Genomic DNA, 21,632 nt, shown 5'->3' on the forward strand with positions numbered 1-21,632 from the left:
AAATTTATATCAATTTTCTAATAATTGATATTTTCAGTATCAGTGAAAATATTAGATTGATATTAAAAAAAAATTATCATAATTATAAATAACACTAAAGTTAGCCGACTTTTTTCAATTTTTTGATTTTTTTTTAATTATTAAATTAGAGCTAAAAAATATTTTTTAAAAATTGCACTTGAAGTTTTTCAAGTTTTTTATAAATGAAATTTTTTTTTAATTATTTTGCAATAATTTTTTCAATAAAAAAAAATTCTAAAAATTTTTAAATGTCGGCTAACTTAATTTTCATTAATTATAATTGATTTTTTTTTTTTTAATTTTAAACTATTAATTGTAAATTATTTAAAATACTAATTAATAAGAAAATATTTTATTTATTTAATTTTTCTATGATGTAATATAAATTCTTTAAATTAATAATTAAAAAAAAAAAAAAAAAAAAAAACAGCAATCCAGTAAATATTTTACAAATACTCGATAAAAAAATTTTCAAAAAAACCCGCCAGATAAAATATGGATATTTTTCAAGTTGTGCATAAAACTGAAGTATGGAATTATGGGTATTTACGTCACGATAGAAATAAAAGTTGGTATTTGTGATAATTAAACTAATGATTATTTAAATAAAAAGTAGTCACCGTTCTGCGCAAGTAATTGCAGTAAGTAAAATAAAAATAACATATAAAATAAGAAAAGAGTTAACTAAAAATGTGGAATAAAGAGTATAATAAAATAAGTTTTAGATAAAAGAGTAGGAGACCGGGGCAGGTGTTTCCATTCTATCATCCCTGGATTCTTTTGGATAAAACGTGACGTCATACTAACGCGTAGTAATACCATTTACCATACAGTCGTTGCTCGATACAGTTGATGTAAAGTGGAAGAAGGAAGGTCTGACTCTGACGCTTGTAGCGTTTGGATTCTGCGCTTAGCCAGGAACTGCTTTCGATTGTTGGCGGGCGCCGCCATCTTGGTCAGTGAGCTCACGAGCGGCAGTACGAGAAGCCGTTGTTAGTTATAACAAAACCTATCCTCATTGTAATACCACATATTAATTTATATATTTACAAGTAATATTTCAAGTCGTTTATTTCCGTTCATATTTATATTTAATAATATAAATAATGGCTGAACGTGAGGATAATGTCTACAAGGCAAAGCTTGCCGAACAGGCGGAGCGTTATGATGGTGAGCACACATTTTACATTTTCATTTATTTTATTATTTTCATGTCTTTTAGCTCAATAATATATTTATAACATCCTCGATCATATTATTGAAAATAATTACCTCGACTATCATCTGTTTAACATTATAAATTTATTTATTTATCACAATTATATATTTAATAATAATTGAGTCATGGTGATCAGGATACCGGAAAGCGTCGAGGGTAGATAGGGTGCATGACAAGGACACAAGTGTGTACGTGCTAATAATATTTCATCAAGTACAATTACTGTATAAACCTAAAAATATTTAACCAATTTTGGTAATTGTTTTAACAATTTATAGACTAATCAATAATTTGGGTATTTTAGGTGATACGTATCCAGAAAAAGAAAAAGTTATTTTGCAATAATATAAATTAATGGAAGGTTCTCGGTGGCATTCAGTACTTGTCTCTCTCGCTCCCAGTTACGTTCTCTCTCACTCTTTCTCTTCAGCTTTAGCTTTATCTCTTTCTCAAGCGCTTTCTCTCTTCTTTATTCGGTTGATTCTGTCGCTTAGCCTATACCACATACTCATGACAAGAGAATCGAAAGAGCTCCTCGGATACGACGTTGCTAGGCGGCGTGCTCCAACTCATACTAAAGCTAAGATAGATATCTCGAAAGGTTTTACTTTTAAAATCCAACCATCAGCATGCTACTGTCTACTATCTATGTTATTTCGTTAATCACCAGGCTCATGACGCAGGACAATTCAATATTCAGTTCATCAACATGGTTTACTATGTACGTAGTAATGTGTTGTGCGCATCTTCTTTCTCGTTCTCTCTCTATTCTCCTTATTTTACCTTTCCTGTTGACCTCGGCCTTGAGAAATCGACCATGGGAAAAATCACAGTAGCCTTTAAGATTTTTTAAAAATCTTTCCTTTTTTATCTATAACTCATTTTTCACCCTAAAATTTTATTTTCATTATTCAATCTATAATAAATTTTTTTTAATCCGGGTAATTGGGTGATATTTTATATTGTTATTACAAATGATTAATTTAATATCTCAAATAATTTTTTTATATATATATTTTATCAATCAGTTAAAATATTAATCAATACTGATAATTAAGGAGCAATAAAAAAAAATTATTTTTTTAAATATTGTTGATAAGAAATTAATTACTTTGGGCATATTTATAATTTTTAGATCTTTTTTCTCTAGCATTCGTGTCATCTTTATAAATATGTTACGTCGCAATTTTAGTATAGAAGTAATAACTATATTTAACTACTGTGATATCTCTAATAGTAAAAATCGCTTAACTGTATATTTCAACTGAATCATTTACAGCTAAAAAATATGATTTTTAGTACTGTTTTTATGTTAATATTAAGATACTGCAGCCGTTGATTTTATCGAACAAAAATAAGAAAAAGTAGTTTCGACAATAACTTGTATTTTATTGATTTTTGCTAGTCGAGGAATTTAAAGTGGACAAGATTTATATGGGACAGTTTGATTAATAGCAAGTATACTTTTTTATCGGTAATAACATATATTTTTATGCTAAAAAACAAAAATTAACGGGAACAATTGAGGTAGAAAATAGGATTAAAATCTTTAACAATTACTTGAGCAATTCTTTATAAATGGTTAGATTTAAGTAACAGGATTATTACTGTTAAATAAATAGATAAAAAAGATGAAGAATAGTTAAGTACGTAAAGTGGCTCAAAAAATATTTGAATAGTAGTATTTAAAAGAATGAAAAGGTGTAAAAAAGTTGGGGTTAAATTTGAGGGTTCTGAAAGACGACAGAGGGTGCGCTTGAGACGGGTAGTGGGGTGTAAAAAGGGAGGTCATAGCTGAAGGAAAGTATTGATCTGCACCCGCTATCCTCTGTTTCTGTATTCTACAAACTACTATATACCACCTCTATACTCATTCTCAGCCTCATTACATAAATTTCGCTACACTTTATTTACTTTTGTTTACTTTACAACCATAAAGAAATGCTCTATTCAATAAAAAAAAAAAATAATAATAATAATAATCACTAATAAATGACAATATATCATTGTTAAATGCTACAATTTTACAGAATAATATCTGATGGATGAATGAATTTATTATTTTGTTTATGTACTTTCTTTTTCTTTATTAATTATTGAGTAAAAATTTTTTTTATCATTACAGAAATGGTTGAGGCAATGAAAAAAGTTGCTTCACTGGACGTTGAATTAACTGTTGAGGAAAGAAATTTACTGTCAGTTGCATACAAGAATGTTATTGGTGCTAGAAGAGCTTCCTGGCGAATAATTTCTAGTATTGAACAAAAAGAAGAGAATAAAGGAGCGGAAGAAAAACTCGAAATGATTCGTCAATACAGATCTCAAGTTGAAAAAGAGCTTAGAGACATTTGCGCGGACATACTCGATGTCCTCGATAAGCATCTCATTCCTTGCGCCTCAACAGGCGAGTCCAAAGTCTTCTATTACAAAATGTAAGAAATTTATATATATACATATATTTTTTATCCATTAATTAAACAATTACTTCTTTGTTGACAAATTTTTTAAAAGGAAAACTTTTAATGAAATTATAAAATAAAAAGTTTCCTTTCAGCAGCGATATCACTTTGTTTCACTCTATTGGAATTTTATTAAGCTCTGATGCTACGAGTTTATAAAATTAAAATTCAATACAAAGTATAAAATAGAACTAAATATAAATATAGAGCTATTGCTTTCTATTGTTGAATAGTATTGAATATATTTAACTAAAAAAGGATAAAAATAATAATAATAAAATATTTTTAGGAAGGGTGATTATCATCGTTACCTGGCAGAATTCGCGATTGGCACTGACAGGAAAGAAGCCGCTGAGAAATCCTTAATAGCATACAAAGAAGCGAGTGAAATCGCAATGACTGGACTCCCTCCCACTCATCCAATTCGTTTAGGATTAGCCCTCAACTTCTCCGTCTTTTATTATGAAATATTGAATAGTCCGGACCGAGCATGTCGTTTGGCAAAAGCAGCCTTTGATGATGCTATCGCCGAACTTGATACTCTATCTGAAGAGAGTTACAAAGATTCTACCCTCATTATGCAACTACTCAGGGACAACCTCACTTTATGGACCTCGGACATGCAGGGAGATGGTATGATACTCAATTGCTTTCCGATAAATTTATAAATAAACTTTTACCCTTACTATTTATTATTTTCTTCAATTACCTTGAAAAAAATATATATGGATGTATTCCTTTGAAATCCAGAGTCTGATACTGAACAACCGTTACTGCATGTTGACAATCCTGTATCCGATGACAATGATACTCATCCTTAAATTTATTCTACTTCCTTGTCTTTATTTTTCCTCTGTTATTTCTTCTACTTCTTGCTTGGTATGCTCAATAATAGATCATTTATTTCTATTAATAATATTATTGTTTATTAATTATTTATTTTTTTTCATTTCAATAGGTGAGGGAGAACAAAAGGAACAAACGCAAGATGTAGACGATCAGGATGTATCGTAACTTTAGTTTCAGTGAGTGTTATTTGCGCATACAATTGGGACACAATAAAAATAAAACAACAACAAATAAACTCTTATTAATTAAGTAAATAAACAAACAAAACCAACAAAAAATAATTAATAATAATAAAATGAAAAAAAGAAAGAAATAAAATTGAGGGGGTTGAATGTCGCGGTGGGAAGAAAAGAAGAGAAAAGAGGGAGGGTTAAAACGACTATGAAAGAGGGTGGAGATAAAAAAATAATGTGAGATCTTTAGTTACTTACAGTTATAACTCGTTAATATTACAACCTTATTAAAAAACAAAACCTATATTTAATAATTGGAAATGAAAATAAATCTTGTGGTAAGTTAAAATTTTTAACAACTATATTTACAATATGTGCACATGTATACAAAAACATAATAATAATAATAATTACTGAGTACATGAAAAAAAAAATTATAATTATTATTGTATTGTGTATAATGTACTCTTTTATTGATGTGACGTTTTTGCGCGAAGAAACATTAAAAATTTTTACATATCGAAGATTTACTTAACCATTTATTATTATTATTTTTATTATAATTATTATTCAATATGTTTTAAAGTTTAATTTTTATAATTTCAGTTGTTCTTTTTATTCTATTTTTTATTGTAAACATAAAACCGATGAAATTTTTTATGGTACTCATTGTATGAAAATTGATTTAAATTTAAAAGAGTAAAACTTACATTATTAAACATATTATTTTTTTTTATTTGATGAAAATATCTCTGTCTCTATAATATATATTATATTATCCAATTGTTGTATAAAATGTTCCTTCTCGCAATTCACATAATTTATTAATTATAAATATTATACTGATAAAAAAAAAGTCATCGTGATTACTAATACTCTGCTCTTTTCGTTCAAAACCCTCTTACTAACAATCGCGATACTTTGTGAACGTTCTCAAAACGTTTGTTGTCCCATATCGATAAAAAAAAAAAAAAATAAAAAAAAAACAGCGGCACGAAATAATTGATGCATGAATTAAAATGAATTATATCGCGACGAAAAGGAATTTAAAAAAAATAGCATTAAGGATCTCAAACCCATCGCAATAAATAAACAATCTCGTCGGTATAGCTTAGCACCTGTAATCATTAAATAAATAAAATAAAATAAAATAAGAAAATAGAGCTTACTACAGGGCAATTTATTCGTTTTAACTATGCATCTACTTTTCAATATTCCGAAACAAAAAGGTATTTAATTTATATTTATGTAAGCTAATTTTTCGTGAGATTTATAATAGTTATATCACAAGTCTACTTCTCATTGATTGTGATGGATGATATTAAATTTTTATTAATTGTGAGAATAATTGTAAAGAAAAGAACGAATATTAAGTAGATACATTTCTGGTCATATTTTATTAACGATAAAACGTTTTTCTTTTTTTATTGTATTTTTTCCTCATGAAAAAAATAAATCCTATGCCGACAACTACAATAAATAAATTTTAAAAATAAACAATCTCAAATATGTATACATGACCTTATTGAAAATTAATAACATAACTAATTGTTTAAAAAGCAATGAAAAATTATACAATAAAAAATAACTATAAAAATCTCCTGAATCTGTACTATAATTTTTTTTTTATTTTTCATATAATTAGTTGCTTTAATTATATTCAGTAGTATAGTATAAAAGGTAATAAATGAATCAATCGCTCTTTATATATTGTGGATTGTCGAGAATTACTTCTTTTCAATTCATATATATTGACGATTATGAATGTATATACTTTTACCTCCATTATTTTCTCTTTGGATTTTTTCAATCTCCCCCCGTGACATTTTATTTATTTAAATTGAAAAATGAGTGAGTAAATGTTTGGAAGAGGGAAAAAAATTTTTCTGTATAACGTTAAGTACGTGTTTTATTTTTAAAATATTGCGATTATTGTATGAGTAACAATATAATTCCATTATAAATTCAGGTACCACTTAAGTAGTTTTTTTTAATAAAATACTAATATGTTATATAAAAATAAATTATTTAGATTTGACTTTTTTTTTTTAGAATTTACAAACAAATTTTTGTTGAAAAAATACTTTTAGTATTACTCATCATAAAAGTATTATCATTATATTTTAGATAATTTTTTTTTTATATGAAAGAACGTAGTAAGGAGGATAAATTGATTAATTTTCTATACAAGAATAACTTTTTTTTTTTTCTCAATAAATTGAAAATAACAAATTAATACGATGGAAGTTTTCTTATAAGAGAATGGAGGATTAATGATTAAGAATTTAAAATATAATTGTAGACAAAATACATATTGAGATCAACTAGTCCGTATTTTACATTTAAAATTATTTTCGAATTCTCAGTAAATATTAAGCATAAATTTTTCACTGCAATTTATTTCAAGAAAATAAATTAATTAAACTGTAAAGCCGTATAATAAATGCTATGAATAAAAATATTATTGAAAAAAAAATTATTTTTTTTATGTAATTCAAATAATGTAGTTTTTGTAGTAACAAAAGTACATATTTTTTAGTACGAATATTTTATAAGTAATTTCAAAATAAATTCAAGCGAAATATTATATCAAAATTAATACTTGTTTAATTTTAATTTTCAAAAATTAATTTTTTTTTTTGTTAAGGTCTCAAAGTTTCCATGACTCAACATTCTCCAGAAAGAAGAGATTGATGAGATTTAATTAATTACCAGTTTTAAGAGTATAATTATCTTTCTCTTCGTGGTTTAGATTTTTGATTAACCTAAGCTTGACATTTTGAAGCATTTCTAATGATATCTCAGGTCGAGGTAATAAAAGATGATCCCTTTATATATATTTTATTAATAATATGAAGATACTCACTAGATGGTATAAGATTTCAACTCATTACAATAGACTAACTATTCATAATCAAGTACGCATTACTTACTTATTTTATTACAATATGCGAATTATTTCCAGGTAATAATATTAGTATCAACCCAAGCGGCACAAATTTTTTTTTGTTAATGTTTTGTTGAATTTAAGTTGACGATTATTAATTTTTTAACTTCTTATTGAGTGAAATCTATCAAAAAGTCAACATTTTTGTGTGACGCTTGGGAATCAAACATTTTAACTATTTATTTTAAAAACATATAATTTTTTTAAGCAGTAATTTATTTATCAAGTTACCAGAGTTAAAAAAAATTCTATCGCTTGAGTGTTCCAGTAATAAAAATGGTCATTAGATAAGCGAAAATCGGCTGAAAATAGATAGATTGGAATTGTAGATTTATTCGAGCATTGCAGATTTATTTGGGCATTTCGGGCTAAAAAGATCTGCCGATTTCACGCAGCGAAAAAATATTTACGCTTTTATATTTATCCATACAGTAGTCAACTATTGTTGAGTTCTTAGTGGATTATGGATGTAATCATGAAGTGCGGAACACCAGTGGTCCGTACTGTGGCTACACTCTATTTCATCTTGCCTGCATGCAAAAAAATGATATTGGAGAATTAATCAAAATATATAACGATGATTTCAATGCAGTTGCTGAAGGCAACTGTCAAACAATTTAGCTTTTATTTACAGTCGGAAAACAATTATTTATAAAGTGTTTGTTGGATGTACTTGAGAAAAAAAATAGTAATTGTTCTATTTTCGTTGAAGAATTGAATATTAAAATATTATTGCTGAAAAGAATTGATATTAAAAGAAAGTCTACAAAAATTGAAGATGCTGTTGATCCTACGTACAATTCATTGAGGCTTGAAATGAATGTTGAATATTGCGAGGAAGAAATGTCTCATGGCCATGATGTAGATCAGCGATAAAAAATTTAAGAGATTTAAAAGAATCTAAAAAACTTTTTGAAGCTTTTCTTTCAAAACGTGAAATTTTTTCGGTCGGGTACTTACAGATAGATTAAAAAAAAAACACCTAAAATCTTCGATAAATATAATAATATTCCAATTATTATCATTAAAACTTTTTATTTATCATACGATTGTTTATCTAATATAATTAATTGTTTTTATAATAACGATTTAACAAATTATAAATTCATTTTTGATGTTCTAACTACTTAAAAATAAACATAAATTATTATAATTTAATAAAAAAATTCTTTGATTTTATCTTAGAATAAGTGAAGTCTTTCAGTCTCAATAAAAAACACATTTTGAATGTTAAATTGCTCAAATTAAATTACTCAAAAAAAATCAACCTGCGTCTTTGAACAAGTTTTGTCAAGTTTAATTAGAAACATGTTTAATGAGTTTCTTCATCTTCTCGAGGACTCACAAGTATTTTTCTCGGTCTTCGTCTAACGCCTTCTCCACGACTCAAAATTCTACTCAAAGGACTAACAGCTCCGGCCATAATTGGCGAGAGATTTACATTTTGAAACCTGTTGCGATTTTTAAGACCGATTGGAGATCTTACTTTATAATTTTGACTTCGTTGTTTGATTGATTTAAGCTTGACATTTTTAAGCATTTCTAAAGATATTACAGGCCGAGGATCTGAAGCTGAAGCCTTTGGTTTTTCCTGTAATCAAAATTTCTCATCTATTCTTCATTTTCTAACAATAAATAAGATAATAAGAATTATGGTAACATTACCTTGTCAATCTTAGGTGCTTTTCGTAATGTCACTTTAAGAAGATCATCCATCGTAATAACAGGTCTTTTCTCTATCTGTGGTATAGAGGATTTTCTTGGAGTAAGCATTTTATTATTTTTAGGAGTTTTCTGCGAGGATAACGGCGATGGGAGAGGTGGAGGCGGTGGCGGTGGTGGTATGCCTCCAGAAGCTTGTTTTTCAGCAGTTTTCGAATTAAACTGAACTACTTCCAACATTTGAGATAACTTTTTCAGTTCTTTTACTAATGTATCATTGTCATCAGATATTTTTTTATTGGAAATTTTCAGGCTTTGTACTTCACTTACTAACGAAGAAAATGTAGTTTCACTTGCAGCGCGAATCTGAAAATAAATTTTTATAAAAATTCATACACTTATAATTTTTTTGAATTATTACTTACCTCAAATATTTCTTGATTCATGCGGTCAAATTTTTCAATCAGTAATGATAACATTCTATTAATCTCAGTTATTTGTTTATGTGGTAATCTTACTTCAGTTTTTGGATAAATTTGTATCTCTGAATTGAATAATGAATAATAAACTTTCTTACATGCCTGTTGGATGAAAACGTCAATTAGTAATAGAATTTTTTATTTTAAATTTATATTAGTTTAATTTAAATTAGTTAATGATACTGAAATCAAGAGATATTAAAAAATTATTTGGCTTTCTTTCTTTAATTAAATTAAAGATGAAAATTAAGTTAGCCGACATCTAAAAATTTTTAGAATTTTTTTTTACTGAAAAAATGATTACAAAATAAAAAAAGATTTTCATTTGTAAAAAATTTGATAAACTGTAAGTGCAATTTTTAAACAATATTTTTTAGTTCTAATTTAATAATTAAAAAAAAATCAAAAAATTAAAAACGTCGATTAATTTTAGTATTATAAATTAAAGATAAAAAAATAGCAGTTATAGTTTTGCAAATTTTCTACACGTTAAATTTTTTTTTTTCATTTTTTTGTCATAATTTATTTAATTAAGGAAATCTTAAAATTTTTTAGATATCTGCTGACTATTTTAGTTGATATTTTTTATTCTTTGAAACTTATCATTCATATTTATCCGATCAAAGTCAATTTTTATTGCAACATTTTCAAATTATGCTGGTGTGAAACTTGATCGTCAATATTACAGAAATTAGTGACTGATCAGATGACAAAAAATTATTTATTTTAATTAATTTATTATTTTTACTATTTCATTAAATTATTATTTTCTTTTTGTAATTTATTTTAATTTTAAACTATTATTATACAGATGAATTTCTAAAGAAACTAATATTAATAATAAAAAATATTTACCTTTTTAAAAATATTTTGTATCCAATCACTGAAGAAAAATACTTTAATAAATGGTATTATTAACCATTCAAATATCATAAATGAATTTAAAGTATTCCTTAATACAATACTATCATTCATACTTCGTTCAAATGATATGATCGCTTTAGTCGGCTGTGAATATAAATGCAAATAAAATTGAATATTCAAGTACAATTTAAATTAATTGAAAGAAAGTATAAGTTGCGTTTATCAAATATATAATTTTAATAACTTACTTTCGTCATTTTAGATTCAGAATTTCGAATAAAATTAACAGGTTTTATCAATTCAAGTGAATCAGTCAAGTGTGTCCTCACTAGGTGTTGAAAATGATTGTTGTTCTCATTAAATTCGACTTCATACTTATTTATCATCTCAGGAGTAAGTTGAGTATTTTTTTCAACTAAAGATTGTCGCTGAAGTTTATTCAAACTTTTATAATTAGGATTGTACATTGCCACAATATTTTTACTAGCCAACATCTCGTCAAATATTTTAAGCTGGCCTGTTTTTATAATATTATCACAGTTCAATATATTAACATCGCCTATAAGACCTGAATTAAATTTTAAGTTCTGTAGTGCAAAAATATTTAGATTAAATTTGTTTTTAGTCAACCAATACTCCGAAGTCATTATTTTTTATCAAATTTAAAGTTATTATTTATTTAATCAAATTTCTTGAGACGTTTTATTCTCAAACTCAAATAACCAATTACTATTAAATATACAATAAATGATAATTTATAATAATACAATATGAAGTACTGCCCCAGTGTAACACAAATTACTTACTACTTAATGCTATTTTCAATTGAGTATTCAATCAAAGTATACTATTTTTGTTGATTGATGTATACTTTGAACACAGACGTGACACTGTCGAAAAGTAATTATAGTATTTGACACTTTGAAATAAGTCGGAATGTAAACAAACCAAATTCAATATAATGATAAAATGTAGTCAATATTATTTGCTCTTAAAATAATTTTAATACAAAATAAAATATAAAATTCAAGTTATTCTTCTATTGATCAGTTTTATTTATTCTTTGTACTATTTTACATTAACTTAGAACGCAAATTGAGTACTATTTTATGTAATTTAACATTTTTAACGCTAGTTGCAGTAAATGCGAAAATTTTTCTTTTTTTTTTCTGAAATACATGCCAATTAGATTTTAATACGAATTGTTACAATTGTTATTTATTTATTATTATTTTTTTTTTTTTTACTTGAAACGTATATTAATATACGTGTTTTAATAATCTATTATTCATTTACACAGATGTTCACTTCTTATTCACAAAGTCTTCACCCTTTTGAATGTTCTTCTTGAGTTCTGGAATCGCAGCAGCCAATAATTTTTCTTCAAAGGCACTCAGTTTTCCCAAACCAAGATTCTTTTCTACTCCATTTTTCTATAGATAAAGTAAGAAAATAAATTAATATTATAATTAACAATGATGTAGTCATAAATTGATGAGTTATTTATTCAAACTTACGCCAAGGAGAACAGGAGTTGAGAAATATTTGGCTTCGGTAACGTTAGATCTCACGTACGCGCACTCGACGACATTTTGTTCGCCATTGAGTGCTCGAATCAGTGAAAATCCAAAACGGGCACCAGCGTACGCCATTGACAGAGTAGCTGATCCAGTTCCAGCTTTAGCTTTAACAACTTCTGTTCCAGCTTCTTGGATTCTCTCAGTAAGTGCCTTGAGTTTATCATCTGGGAATGAAACACTTGGTTTCGCTTGCGAGATGACAGGAATAATAGTAATACCACTGTGACCACCAATTACTGGTACAGATACTTTTTGAGGGTCCAATCCCTGTTTAGAAAAATATAATTTCAATGATAAAAAAAATAAATCAACTTTTGTTGATAAAAATAATCTAATCTGATGAAATATACCTTAGCTTCACCAATGAATGCATTAGATCTGACGATATCCAATGTGGTGACTCCAAAAATCCTGTTTGGGTCGTAAACACCAGCTTTTTGCATAACTTCACTGGCAATAGGTACTGTACTGTTAACAGGGTTTGAAATGATGGCAATGAAAGCCTTTGGTGCTACTTCAGCAACGGCTTGTGCTAAATCCCGAACAATTGATGCATTCGTGTTGAAAAGATCATCACGAGTCATTCCTGGTTTACGAGGTACACCAGCTGGGATGATTACGACCTTAACAAATTAAATAAAAATATATTTATGATGATAAGTATTTAGGTTGCATTCGAAGATTCTCTATCTTTAGATACATAATTAAGAAATGACCTTGTATCTTGTGAACTATTGACATTTTTAAAGATATAAGCTCATCCCGATGTTACACTCATCATGACCTTTTATTTGAGTACCCACATCAATTTTTTATATATTTATATATATGTATATATGAAAAATATATCAAAAATGCATGTGGGTACTCAAATGAAAGCTCTTGATGAGTGTAACATCAGGATGAGCTCATATCTTTGAAAATGTCAATAGTTAAAAAAGTGCAGTGCAATTTAACAAAATTCATTATTTAATAAACTAAAATTTTTAATTTTTATAGTACACGTTACGGAAGTCACATAGTGACTCCAAGATTACTAGTCATAATTAAAATTTGATTAAAATGATCTACCTGAACACCTCGGAGAGAATCTTTCAATTGATCCGGGCCAGCAAAACCCTTAACTTTTGAGTGGGTATCGATGTGAGACAGATCAGCAGCAACTCCAGGAGTATTGACAATATCATAAAGCGATAATTCTGTTACGAGAGGTGATTGCTTGAGCAGAAGTGATAAAGGTTGTCCAATACCACCACTGGCACCCATGACAGCGACCTTGGCATTTCGCTGAAAAATTAAAAAACAATTAATTACGCTTTATTTACATCCGATTTTATTAATCACAAAAAAAAAAGAAAGGAAATTTTAATGAATGAAATAAATTGATACAAAAATTATGCATTTCTAAAATCAGTTGCATAATTCATTGGATAACTTATCAATTTAAAAATTATACTGCCCACGTGAAAATTATCATTTATAAAAAATTAATAATAAATTGTGATTACATATATGAATTAATGAACGGAGATTACGATTAAATAATAGTGGCAATCATTAGATAACTTCAAGGCTTTATTAAATAATGTCAAATTCAATACAATAAAGACAAGAAATATTTTTTACCTGAGAGCTAGTTGACAATTGTTTGGCTCCTTGAGCAATAACTGAAGGTTTAAGAAGACGTGGCAACATTTTTGATATTTTTTAAATTTATTTAGTGGGAAAAAAATAAATCAAATTAATATTGCTGATCAATTTATAAATTTTATGTGATTTAGTTCAATTAGTCGATAACCCCTGAATGACGCCCGAACGACCTTCTACAATACACGTCGCTGCTGGCCCTCTTTCGTAGCTCCAAGTGGCTCCAAGCAAGTTGATTGTCGGATGATGTTGGATCTGAGAATTGATCTTGGTGGTAGGCCTAGTGAGATTTCATCCATCGATGACTTAAAGTCTAGTTTTGAATCGCTTTAAATTCTGTCTAGACCAATTAAAGTCTTGGAACTCCTGATAATTTCTGTTTTTTATCTGCGGCTGCTGTAGCTAACTGTAAAAAAAATATACTAGGTACTTTTTTTTATCGTAAACACACTGTATTTTCGCGCGCTCATTTATATCCACACTATTTAACTATGGAAGGTAAGGAAGGTATATAGAAGTACTTCTACCCTCCATATATTTAACATACATATGAAATATGGAATAGTGATTATTGATTTTTATTTGTATCATTGGCTGCGTCAAGTTTACTAAGTTCTTAGCAGATCTAAGCATATCTTGTAGCAACAACTTAAAATAACTATATTATTTTTTTTTTAAATCTCTAATAAAACAATGCAAGGTACTTATATTTATTTAAGTGTGTCTAAAATTAATTTTTTTGGTAGATAAAGTCAGCCCTGCTCAGAACTTAGTAAACCTGAACGCAGCCATTATATTCATATGCTAATATTTTCGTATTGTTTAATTAGCTTTGCGTACTTGTTTGTTGGATTAATGGATCATACTGTCATATATTAAATATGAAGGTAATGACATATAGTAATAAATACTTTTTTAGTGCAATAATAAATGATTTATAAAACACGCATTTATAAGAAAAATTTACTATTGATTAAATAATAAAACCTTGAGTTAATTTGTTAATCAATTTAGTTCTAATAGATTAATTTATCTTGAATTTTTTTTTTTTAATTATACTCAACAAAAATTTATTATTATTTTGTAAATAATTAAATACTTACGATTTATGTTGTAATCGAATTAGAAGTTATTAAGCTTGCAAAAAAAAATTTAAATAAAAATATATATTAATTAGGTTAAGCTTAATGTGAAAAATGGATAAATAAAATTTTTGGTTTAAAAATATAAGATCCGTTATGTATTTTTTAAATGAAAGATTTCTTCTTTACCGAGGATCCATCTTGGATACTCGCACACACACGAACTAATGCATAAAAATATTTATACGCGATTTCATGTCATATAAATATTTATAAAACTAATTAATTAGATTAATTTGACACTCAATGAAGAAATAATAAAGAAGCTATCAAAGTCTTCGAATGATAAAAATAAATTGATCATAAAATTGATGTTTGTATTGATTAGAAAACATAATTTATTACATACATATTCACATTTTCAGTAAACGAAATTGGAGGGTATAGGTATGTGTGTATAAAATATATGTAGTATGTATAATGAGCAAATGTGCGCAAATAGCGCTTCTATTCATCGCTTTATAAGGAAACTACTAAAAGTTGTGAAATAATATGCCAGCTAAAAAGTGATTGAAACAAATAATTTTGTAATCTCGAATACAAAGAAAACAGCCTGGATAATAATATTAATATTTATTTAATATTATTTTTTTCTAATTTTTGTCCTCGTGATTATTTTGTTGAAGAGAACTATATGGCTGCATAATCGTTTATCCATTAGCCGCATGGTTTGTAACTAATTACTTTGTAATTTATTTTACCCGTACTATAATTATAATTATTGTTGTTATTATTATAAGCTGTCGTTAAAGCAATGGTATCACTAACAGATCTAGTGTAGTTTGTTTATGTGTGTTTACAGTGAGTTCATTTACAATGTTAAATAAAACATAAAACTTATTTGTTTATATATCTCATAAAAATAATATTGATGACATCAAATATTGCGTTACATCACGGTTATTATTGCACATCAAAAAACAAATCATTATTTTATTGATAAAAATATGTAGACCTAAAAAGTTTGGTTATGTTGACGATATATACATTTTTCTGTCATATAAAACAGTTGTATCATTGTTGAGTACTTATTTATATAAAATATAAATAAAATTTTAATTATTTATTTAAATTACAACCTCTTGAGTGAGTTTTATATTTAAATTATTTTTGTATCAATGACAAAAATAATAATAAATACATTTTAATAGTTAGTTAATTAGTATTGATAAATGAATAATTATTCCATATGTTTTAGAAGTTAATGAGAGATGGCGGAACGGCAACAATCGCCATCTGAATCAAAGCGTATGTCATTGGATAAAATAATAGATGCAATGACTGCGGACTTGAAGAATCCAAGTGAAAATTATGTGCAATTCGGAGCAACACAGTCACAAACAACGACACCGAGTTGGGGACACTATTTGACAAGTAATAGCAGAAATTATTCAGCAAATCAATCACCTCCGCTGTCGCATCAAGTTCACCATCCAAATTCAACTCCAAATATATTACCGGTTAACTCTGTATCCCCGCCGATTTATATGCAAGATGTTCCAAGATACAACAACACCAATAATATTGGAGATCCTATTTATTTTTCATCACAAGCAGTTAATCATTTGGGAATAAATGAAAATAATGATTTGATTGGTACAATCGATGTTGGCGGTGGCAATTATATCAACGTGATTTACGGTAATGGACCAGTGATTGTTTCAGATCAATGCCAAGTTAATAATTTATCTGGGTATAATGGGCATCAGAGCGTTGCTAGAGATCGTGAGTATGGGCTTTTCAATGAACCGCGAGTACCTGTTCAACATAACAGCAATTGCCATCAAAATACAAATGGCAAACAACTTATTGATAATCTTGTTGGTAATTGGGTACCAAACCAATCAGGTACTTACAGTCCATTTGGTAGCTCGCCGAATGTTACTCCAGTACAAAATTCTATTAGTGTTGGCGCAGTTGAACAAAAAAAAGAGGTTGAAGAATTACCCAAGAGCTCGCCTCATTCACAGCCGAAAAAACAGAGAATTGTTGCTGAAGTTAAACCAATGAGACCATCATACTCATCTGTACTCACTAAATCAGCTCCATCACCTTCATTGCCTCTAAATACATTGACTGCTAAAACACAATCGGATAATGGATTGAAAAAAACAGCTGGTAAAAATTCTAAAAGCAAGAATAAAATCGGTTCATTAAAGCGACAGAATTCTTCGGGAAGTGACGATCATGGTTCACCTAAAATTCAAGTTCCTAAAAAATCAATTGATAATAAAAATCATAATAATTTATCACGACGTTGGGTTTCATTGGATAATCTTGAAATACACAGTGAATCTCATGAAATGGATGCATTTAATAGATCTGATCAATTTGAGAAACGTAAAAGCATTAAGACTTCTAAGAAAAATGATAAAGATGAAACTTTGTATAATAATAAATTACAAAATGGCAATATTAAATCACCTGGTAATATACAAAAACGTCCAATTCAAATAAATAATAATCTTAATAATTCGTTCAGTAATTTTAATCAAGCAACGATGACAGAAAAAATTGATAAAAATCAGCAGCTCAATAATAGCAGCAGCAGCAGCAACACTAATAATAATATTAACAATAATAATAACAGTAGTAATAGTAGTAAAAGTAATAAAGAGGAAAAAAAATTAATAAAGGATAAAAATTCAAAACGTTTTCATGCTGAAAAAGCTCAGCAAATAAAAAAAGGTCAGAAATATCGGAAACGTGATAATCGTGATTTTCCCATAAAAGATTTTTGTAAAAATTTAAACAAATATGCAAATCGTTGGTGTAAAGTTTTTTTAAAAATTTGTACATGGTTACTACATCTAATTTCAGATGTAGTAAGTATGAGTACTAATCTTGTGATACAATTTTTAAAATGCATGTGGTTTCACACTGTATTATATTTAAAATACTCATGGGGTTATGTAGTGTCAACATTTCCCAAAATACGTTTTTTAAATGCCATAGGAAAACGAATAGACGGCTGGCTTGGTAATAGCAGATTTGCATTCTGGCGACGTATCAAAGCAAATAATAAAAAATTAGATAGAGAAGAAAATACAAATTGGATACCAGGTAGATTGGAAACAAATATATCACTGCCAAGCACCGGAGAAGAAGCAATGAAAAGGTTATTAGCTTGTAAAGGAAAAGATCCTTACAGTATACTAGGAGTTACTCCGACGTGCTCGGATGATGACATTAAAAAGTATTATAAACGACAGGCCTTTTTAGTTCACCCAGACAAAAATAGTCAACCAGGTGCAGAAGAAGCATTTAAAATTCTTGTTCATGCTTTCGACATTATAGGCGAACCGGTAAGTTATTTAATACTTACTTAATTATTATTGTTACATACTTATATACTTGATTTTCCAATTATTGAGATTTTTTTTTCTCTAGGAACGAAGACAAGCATTCGATCAGTCGAGGCAAGTTGAAGCGGCTTGGGGAGAATTAAGTGATTTATTATCTCAATTACATCGAAAAATGGAACAAGCGGCTAATACAATTAGATGTACGAACTGCGGATTGAGGCACAAACGAATTCCTACTCAAAGACCTTGTTATGCAGCAAGATTTTGTAGTCAATGTAAAATTCGTCATAGTGCAAAAGAAGTAAGACTGATGAGTCTTATATTTAAGGGGACCCGGTAGTCTAGCGGCCTAAAATTTAAGCTATTTTAAAAATTTTATTTCTATATGAAAGTAATGACTAATACTTCCAATTTTTTTTACACTTATTCTATTACTCATTAACTACACAAAAATGAAAATCAAAACAAAAAAAAAATTTTTTTATAAATTAGAAAAATAACGCTGAAGTTCCCCTCTCCAAAAAAATGGACCTGACTGATGCGTGTCGATTGATCTCTCCCTCTGATCTGAAATAAAAAAAAAAAGACAGATTTTTAATTAGTATAAGTATAGTTATCGCCGGAACTAGAATGATAAAAAAAAGCATTTGACAATATGGCGCGTAGTTAAAAGTACGAATCTGAAACTAGTTTTCAAAAAATACTTTTAACTACGTGCCATTTTGTTAAATATATTTTTTTTTCATTCTAGTTCCGACGACAACTAACTTATACTAATTAAAAATCCGTCATTTTTTTTTTTTTCAGATTAGAGGGAGAGATCAATCGACACGCACCAGTCAGGTCCATTTTTTTTTTGAGAAGGGAACTTCAGCGCCATTTTTCTAATTTAAAAAAAATTTTTTTTTGTTTTGATTTTCATTTTTGTGTAGTTGATAAGTAATGAAATAAGTTTAAAAAAAATTGAAAGCATTAGTCATTACCTTCATATAGAAATAAAATTTTTTAAAATAGCTTAAATTTTAGGCCGCTAGACCACCGTGTCCCGTTAAGTATAAAATGTCAAAATAATGAGTAATTATTCATTTATAATTTTTATTAGGGCGATATTTGGGCAGAATCACGAGTTATGGGTTTTTTATGGCATTATTACGCTTGTATGGAAGGAGCTGTGTATGACGTAACCGATTGGGCTGCTTGTCAAGCTGGTAATCTCAAACATTTACGGGCAAATACACATAGTGTTCAATACCGGATTGTCTTGGGACAACGTCCGTCGACTCAGTCACCCAGCAGTGGTAACAAAAAGCGACAACATATGGACTCTAATCCAACGTACGTTTTTTTTTTCTTACTTATTTAAATTAATTGTTCATCATGATCATGAGTTAATTAAAATATTTTTTTTTTTGCAGTGACGCTGATTTTGAAGATTTTTTAAATAATCTGTACACACACAATAAATCGGGCACGTCGACTACTACTACTACTACTACTACAGAACAACCGACTGCAAAAAGTGATAACCGTCGACGAAAAACAAAACGCAAATAAGGGATATAATGTTAATACATGGGTGTTTTTATGATCTCTTAGCAATGCACTTTGTATATCGTTATCGATAATGGCTAATGGATCCACTTTTTATTTTTTGTGTACTCATAACAATTCTTTTTTCTGCCCTCCAGGCGGAAAGTGGCAACTTTCGGCCCGCTGCGCTAAACGAAATTGCCGCTTTCCGCCTCTGTCGGACAGAAAAATAGTATACAAACCTATGGCAGGAAAATAATAAATATCTCAGATCACATATATGTCGACCTCGGCTTCGCCTCGGGCAACATATATGTGTTCTGAGACATTTCTCATTTTCTTGCCACAGGTGTGTAATATACTATTCTTTTTCATATCCATTTCTTATATCAACTTTGTTTTTTATATCCCATCGTTTTTTCACACTATTGTTAACTGATATTTAAATGTTGACCACTCTCGTCAATCAGTGATACTATAAATGAACAAAAAATGAGATCATATTTTCTCAATTAAAAAAAGAGGAACAAAAATCAATCGAATTTGGCTACATAAAAAAATTTTTTTCTTATTTAATTATTAGTAAAGTAAATAAACATTGATAATTAAAAGTAAAAAATTTATTTTATTTATTGGAATTATTATAAAAATACTTTGGTTACTTAAAAATAATATTAAATAAATTATGTCCACTGTTCCAACATTCCTTCTAAAAATGCAAGTGCATCGATATTATCAATAGCTTGTTGCAAGTCCTTTTTTTGAACTGTTTTTTTTCTCGCCTGAACTGTATACTTATAAGCTTCTTTTGCTATTGAATCAATGAATAACTCCTGTAAAAAAAAAAAAAAAAAAATATTGTTAAATTGACTTGAAATTTCAATGAATCAAGAGTATTTTGAATACAATTAAAATGAATAATCAAACCAATTATTTTTATAACCAAAATTTTATGAGCATTGTCTTTAAAATTTGATTAATTTATAAAAAAAAAGTCATGAAATTTTTCAATTTATTAAATGATTTGATAGTTGATTTAAGTTTGTCCAAAGTAATCTTAATTTATAATTAGCTGAGATAAAAACAGATGTTAAGTCTTTAGAATTACCGTTGATTTAGTTATAAGAAACATTGCTTCCTGATTAATTAAGTTAACTTCTGGATCAGTTTTAGCAATAATTTTAACTCTTCCCACAGGTAATTTCAGCAACTTTTCTTTGGCTTCTTCATCAGCTACAGGTACACTTTCAGGTTCTTCTGGAGTTTCTTGCTCATCTGGTAGATCAGCTGTTTGATTTAATTGCTCTTCTACATTTAATTCCTCTTCTTGAATTTCCATAATTTATTTTGTCTCGTATTCAATCTGAAAAAAAAAAAACTTTATTGAATCAAATTTAATTAGAAAATCTCAGTGATGAATTTGAAACAATTTTTTAAACCAAACGAATATTTTTAACTAATAAAAGAAATTGAATTGTTGGTAATTTACATCAATTTTATTTTTCAGTTGAAAAATTCTATAAAATAATTTTTTAAATAAACAATTAAATATTTGCTTAAAAATAATTGCATACGTGCTCTCAATTATCTGATTACCTGTTTACAAAACGTTGTTTGGTTTATGAGAAAAAAAATATTGTGCAATGTATGAACAAAAAAACTAGATTTAAAAAAGTTACTATGCACGTGCTCTCGTTTTACCTAGTAAAATAAATAATGATTAACAAACTATTTATTTAGTAAAAAGTAAAAAAC

At 27.8% G+C, this 21,632-nt stretch overlaps 5 protein-coding genes across 8 annotated transcripts; 2 read left to right on the top strand and 3 right to left on the bottom strand.

Moving 5' to 3' along the window:
- The first annotated feature begins 740 nt into the window (after positions 1-740).
- Positions 741-5,768, top strand: LOC123260909 (14-3-3 protein epsilon). 2 transcript variants are annotated; one of them, XR_006508565.1, is made up of 5 exons: positions 741-1,191; positions 3,366-3,672; positions 3,989-4,332; positions 4,450-4,578; positions 4,658-5,768. XR_006508565.1 is itself a non-coding variant. In XM_044722290.1 (4 exons), the coding sequence occupies exons 1-4, from the start codon at positions 1,128-1,130 to the stop codon at positions 4,711-4,713; spliced, it is 771 nt and encodes a 256-aa protein (XP_044578225.1). In that variant the 5' UTR covers positions 747-1,127; the 3' UTR covers positions 4,714-5,768. The 2 variants fall into 2 exon arrangements, 1 of the variants encoding a protein (XP_044578225.1); XM_044722290.1 differs by lacking the exon at positions 4,450-4,578 and having other exon boundaries at positions 747-1,191.
- Positions 5,769-8,834: 3,066 nt separating this feature from the next.
- Positions 8,835-11,331, bottom strand: LOC123260891 (proline-rich protein 11-like). The gene is made up of 5 exons (XM_044722259.1): positions 10,922-11,331; positions 10,665-10,817; positions 9,756-9,911; positions 9,334-9,696; positions 8,835-9,259 (listed from the first exon to the last, which is right to left on the bottom strand). The coding sequence occupies exons 1-5, from the start codon at positions 11,318-11,320 to the stop codon at positions 8,981-8,983; spliced, it is 1,350 nt and encodes a 449-aa protein (XP_044578194.1). The 5' UTR covers positions 11,321-11,331; the 3' UTR covers positions 8,835-8,980.
- A 373-nt stretch (positions 11,332-11,704) lies between these two features.
- On the bottom strand, positions 11,705-14,260 carry LOC123260903 (malate dehydrogenase, mitochondrial). Its single transcript, XM_044722278.1, has 5 exons — positions 13,880-14,260; positions 13,325-13,540; positions 12,604-12,876; positions 12,191-12,520; positions 11,705-12,106 (listed from the first exon to the last, which is right to left on the bottom strand). The coding sequence occupies exons 1-5, from the start codon at positions 13,946-13,948 to the stop codon at positions 11,978-11,980; spliced, it is 1,017 nt and encodes a 338-aa protein (XP_044578213.1). The 5' UTR covers positions 13,949-14,260; the 3' UTR covers positions 11,705-11,977.
- A 335-nt stretch (positions 14,261-14,595) lies between these two features.
- On the top strand, positions 14,596-20,005 carry LOC123260878 (dnaJ homolog dnj-5). Of its 3 annotated transcripts, none has more exons than XM_044722238.1 (5): positions 14,596-14,787; positions 16,241-18,347; positions 18,433-18,648; positions 19,450-19,682; positions 19,763-20,005. In XM_044722238.1, the coding sequence occupies exons 2-5, from the start codon at positions 16,254-16,256 to the stop codon at positions 19,899-19,901; spliced, it is 2,682 nt and encodes an 893-aa protein (XP_044578173.1). In that variant the 5' UTR covers positions 14,596-14,787; positions 16,241-16,253; the 3' UTR covers positions 19,902-20,005. The 3 variants fall into 3 exon arrangements, with proteins under 3 accessions (XP_044578173.1, XP_044578172.1, XP_044578174.1); XM_044722237.1 differs by lacking the exon at positions 14,596-14,787 and adding an exon at positions 15,445-15,710; XM_044722239.1 differs by lacking the exon at positions 14,596-14,787 and adding an exon at positions 15,903-16,128.
- A 477-nt stretch (positions 20,006-20,482) lies between these two features.
- On the bottom strand, positions 20,483-21,585 carry LOC123260920 (DNA polymerase epsilon subunit 4). Its single transcript, XM_044722307.1, has 3 exons — positions 21,474-21,585; positions 20,986-21,240; positions 20,483-20,710 (listed from the first exon to the last, which is right to left on the bottom strand). Exons 2-3 carry the CDS (start codon positions 21,214-21,216, stop codon positions 20,561-20,563), a joined length of 381 nt encoding a protein of 126 aa, XP_044578242.1. The 5' UTR covers positions 21,217-21,240; positions 21,474-21,585; the 3' UTR covers positions 20,483-20,560.
- Between the last annotated feature and the right edge of the window lie 47 nt (positions 21,586-21,632).

The sequence above is a fragment of the Cotesia glomerata genome, linkage group LG3 (assembly GCF_020080835.1).
Source record: "Cotesia glomerata isolate CgM1 linkage group LG3, MPM_Cglom_v2.3, whole genome shotgun sequence".
In the NCBI taxonomy this organism is placed as follows: Eukaryota; Metazoa; Arthropoda; class Insecta; order Hymenoptera; family Braconidae; genus Cotesia; species Cotesia glomerata.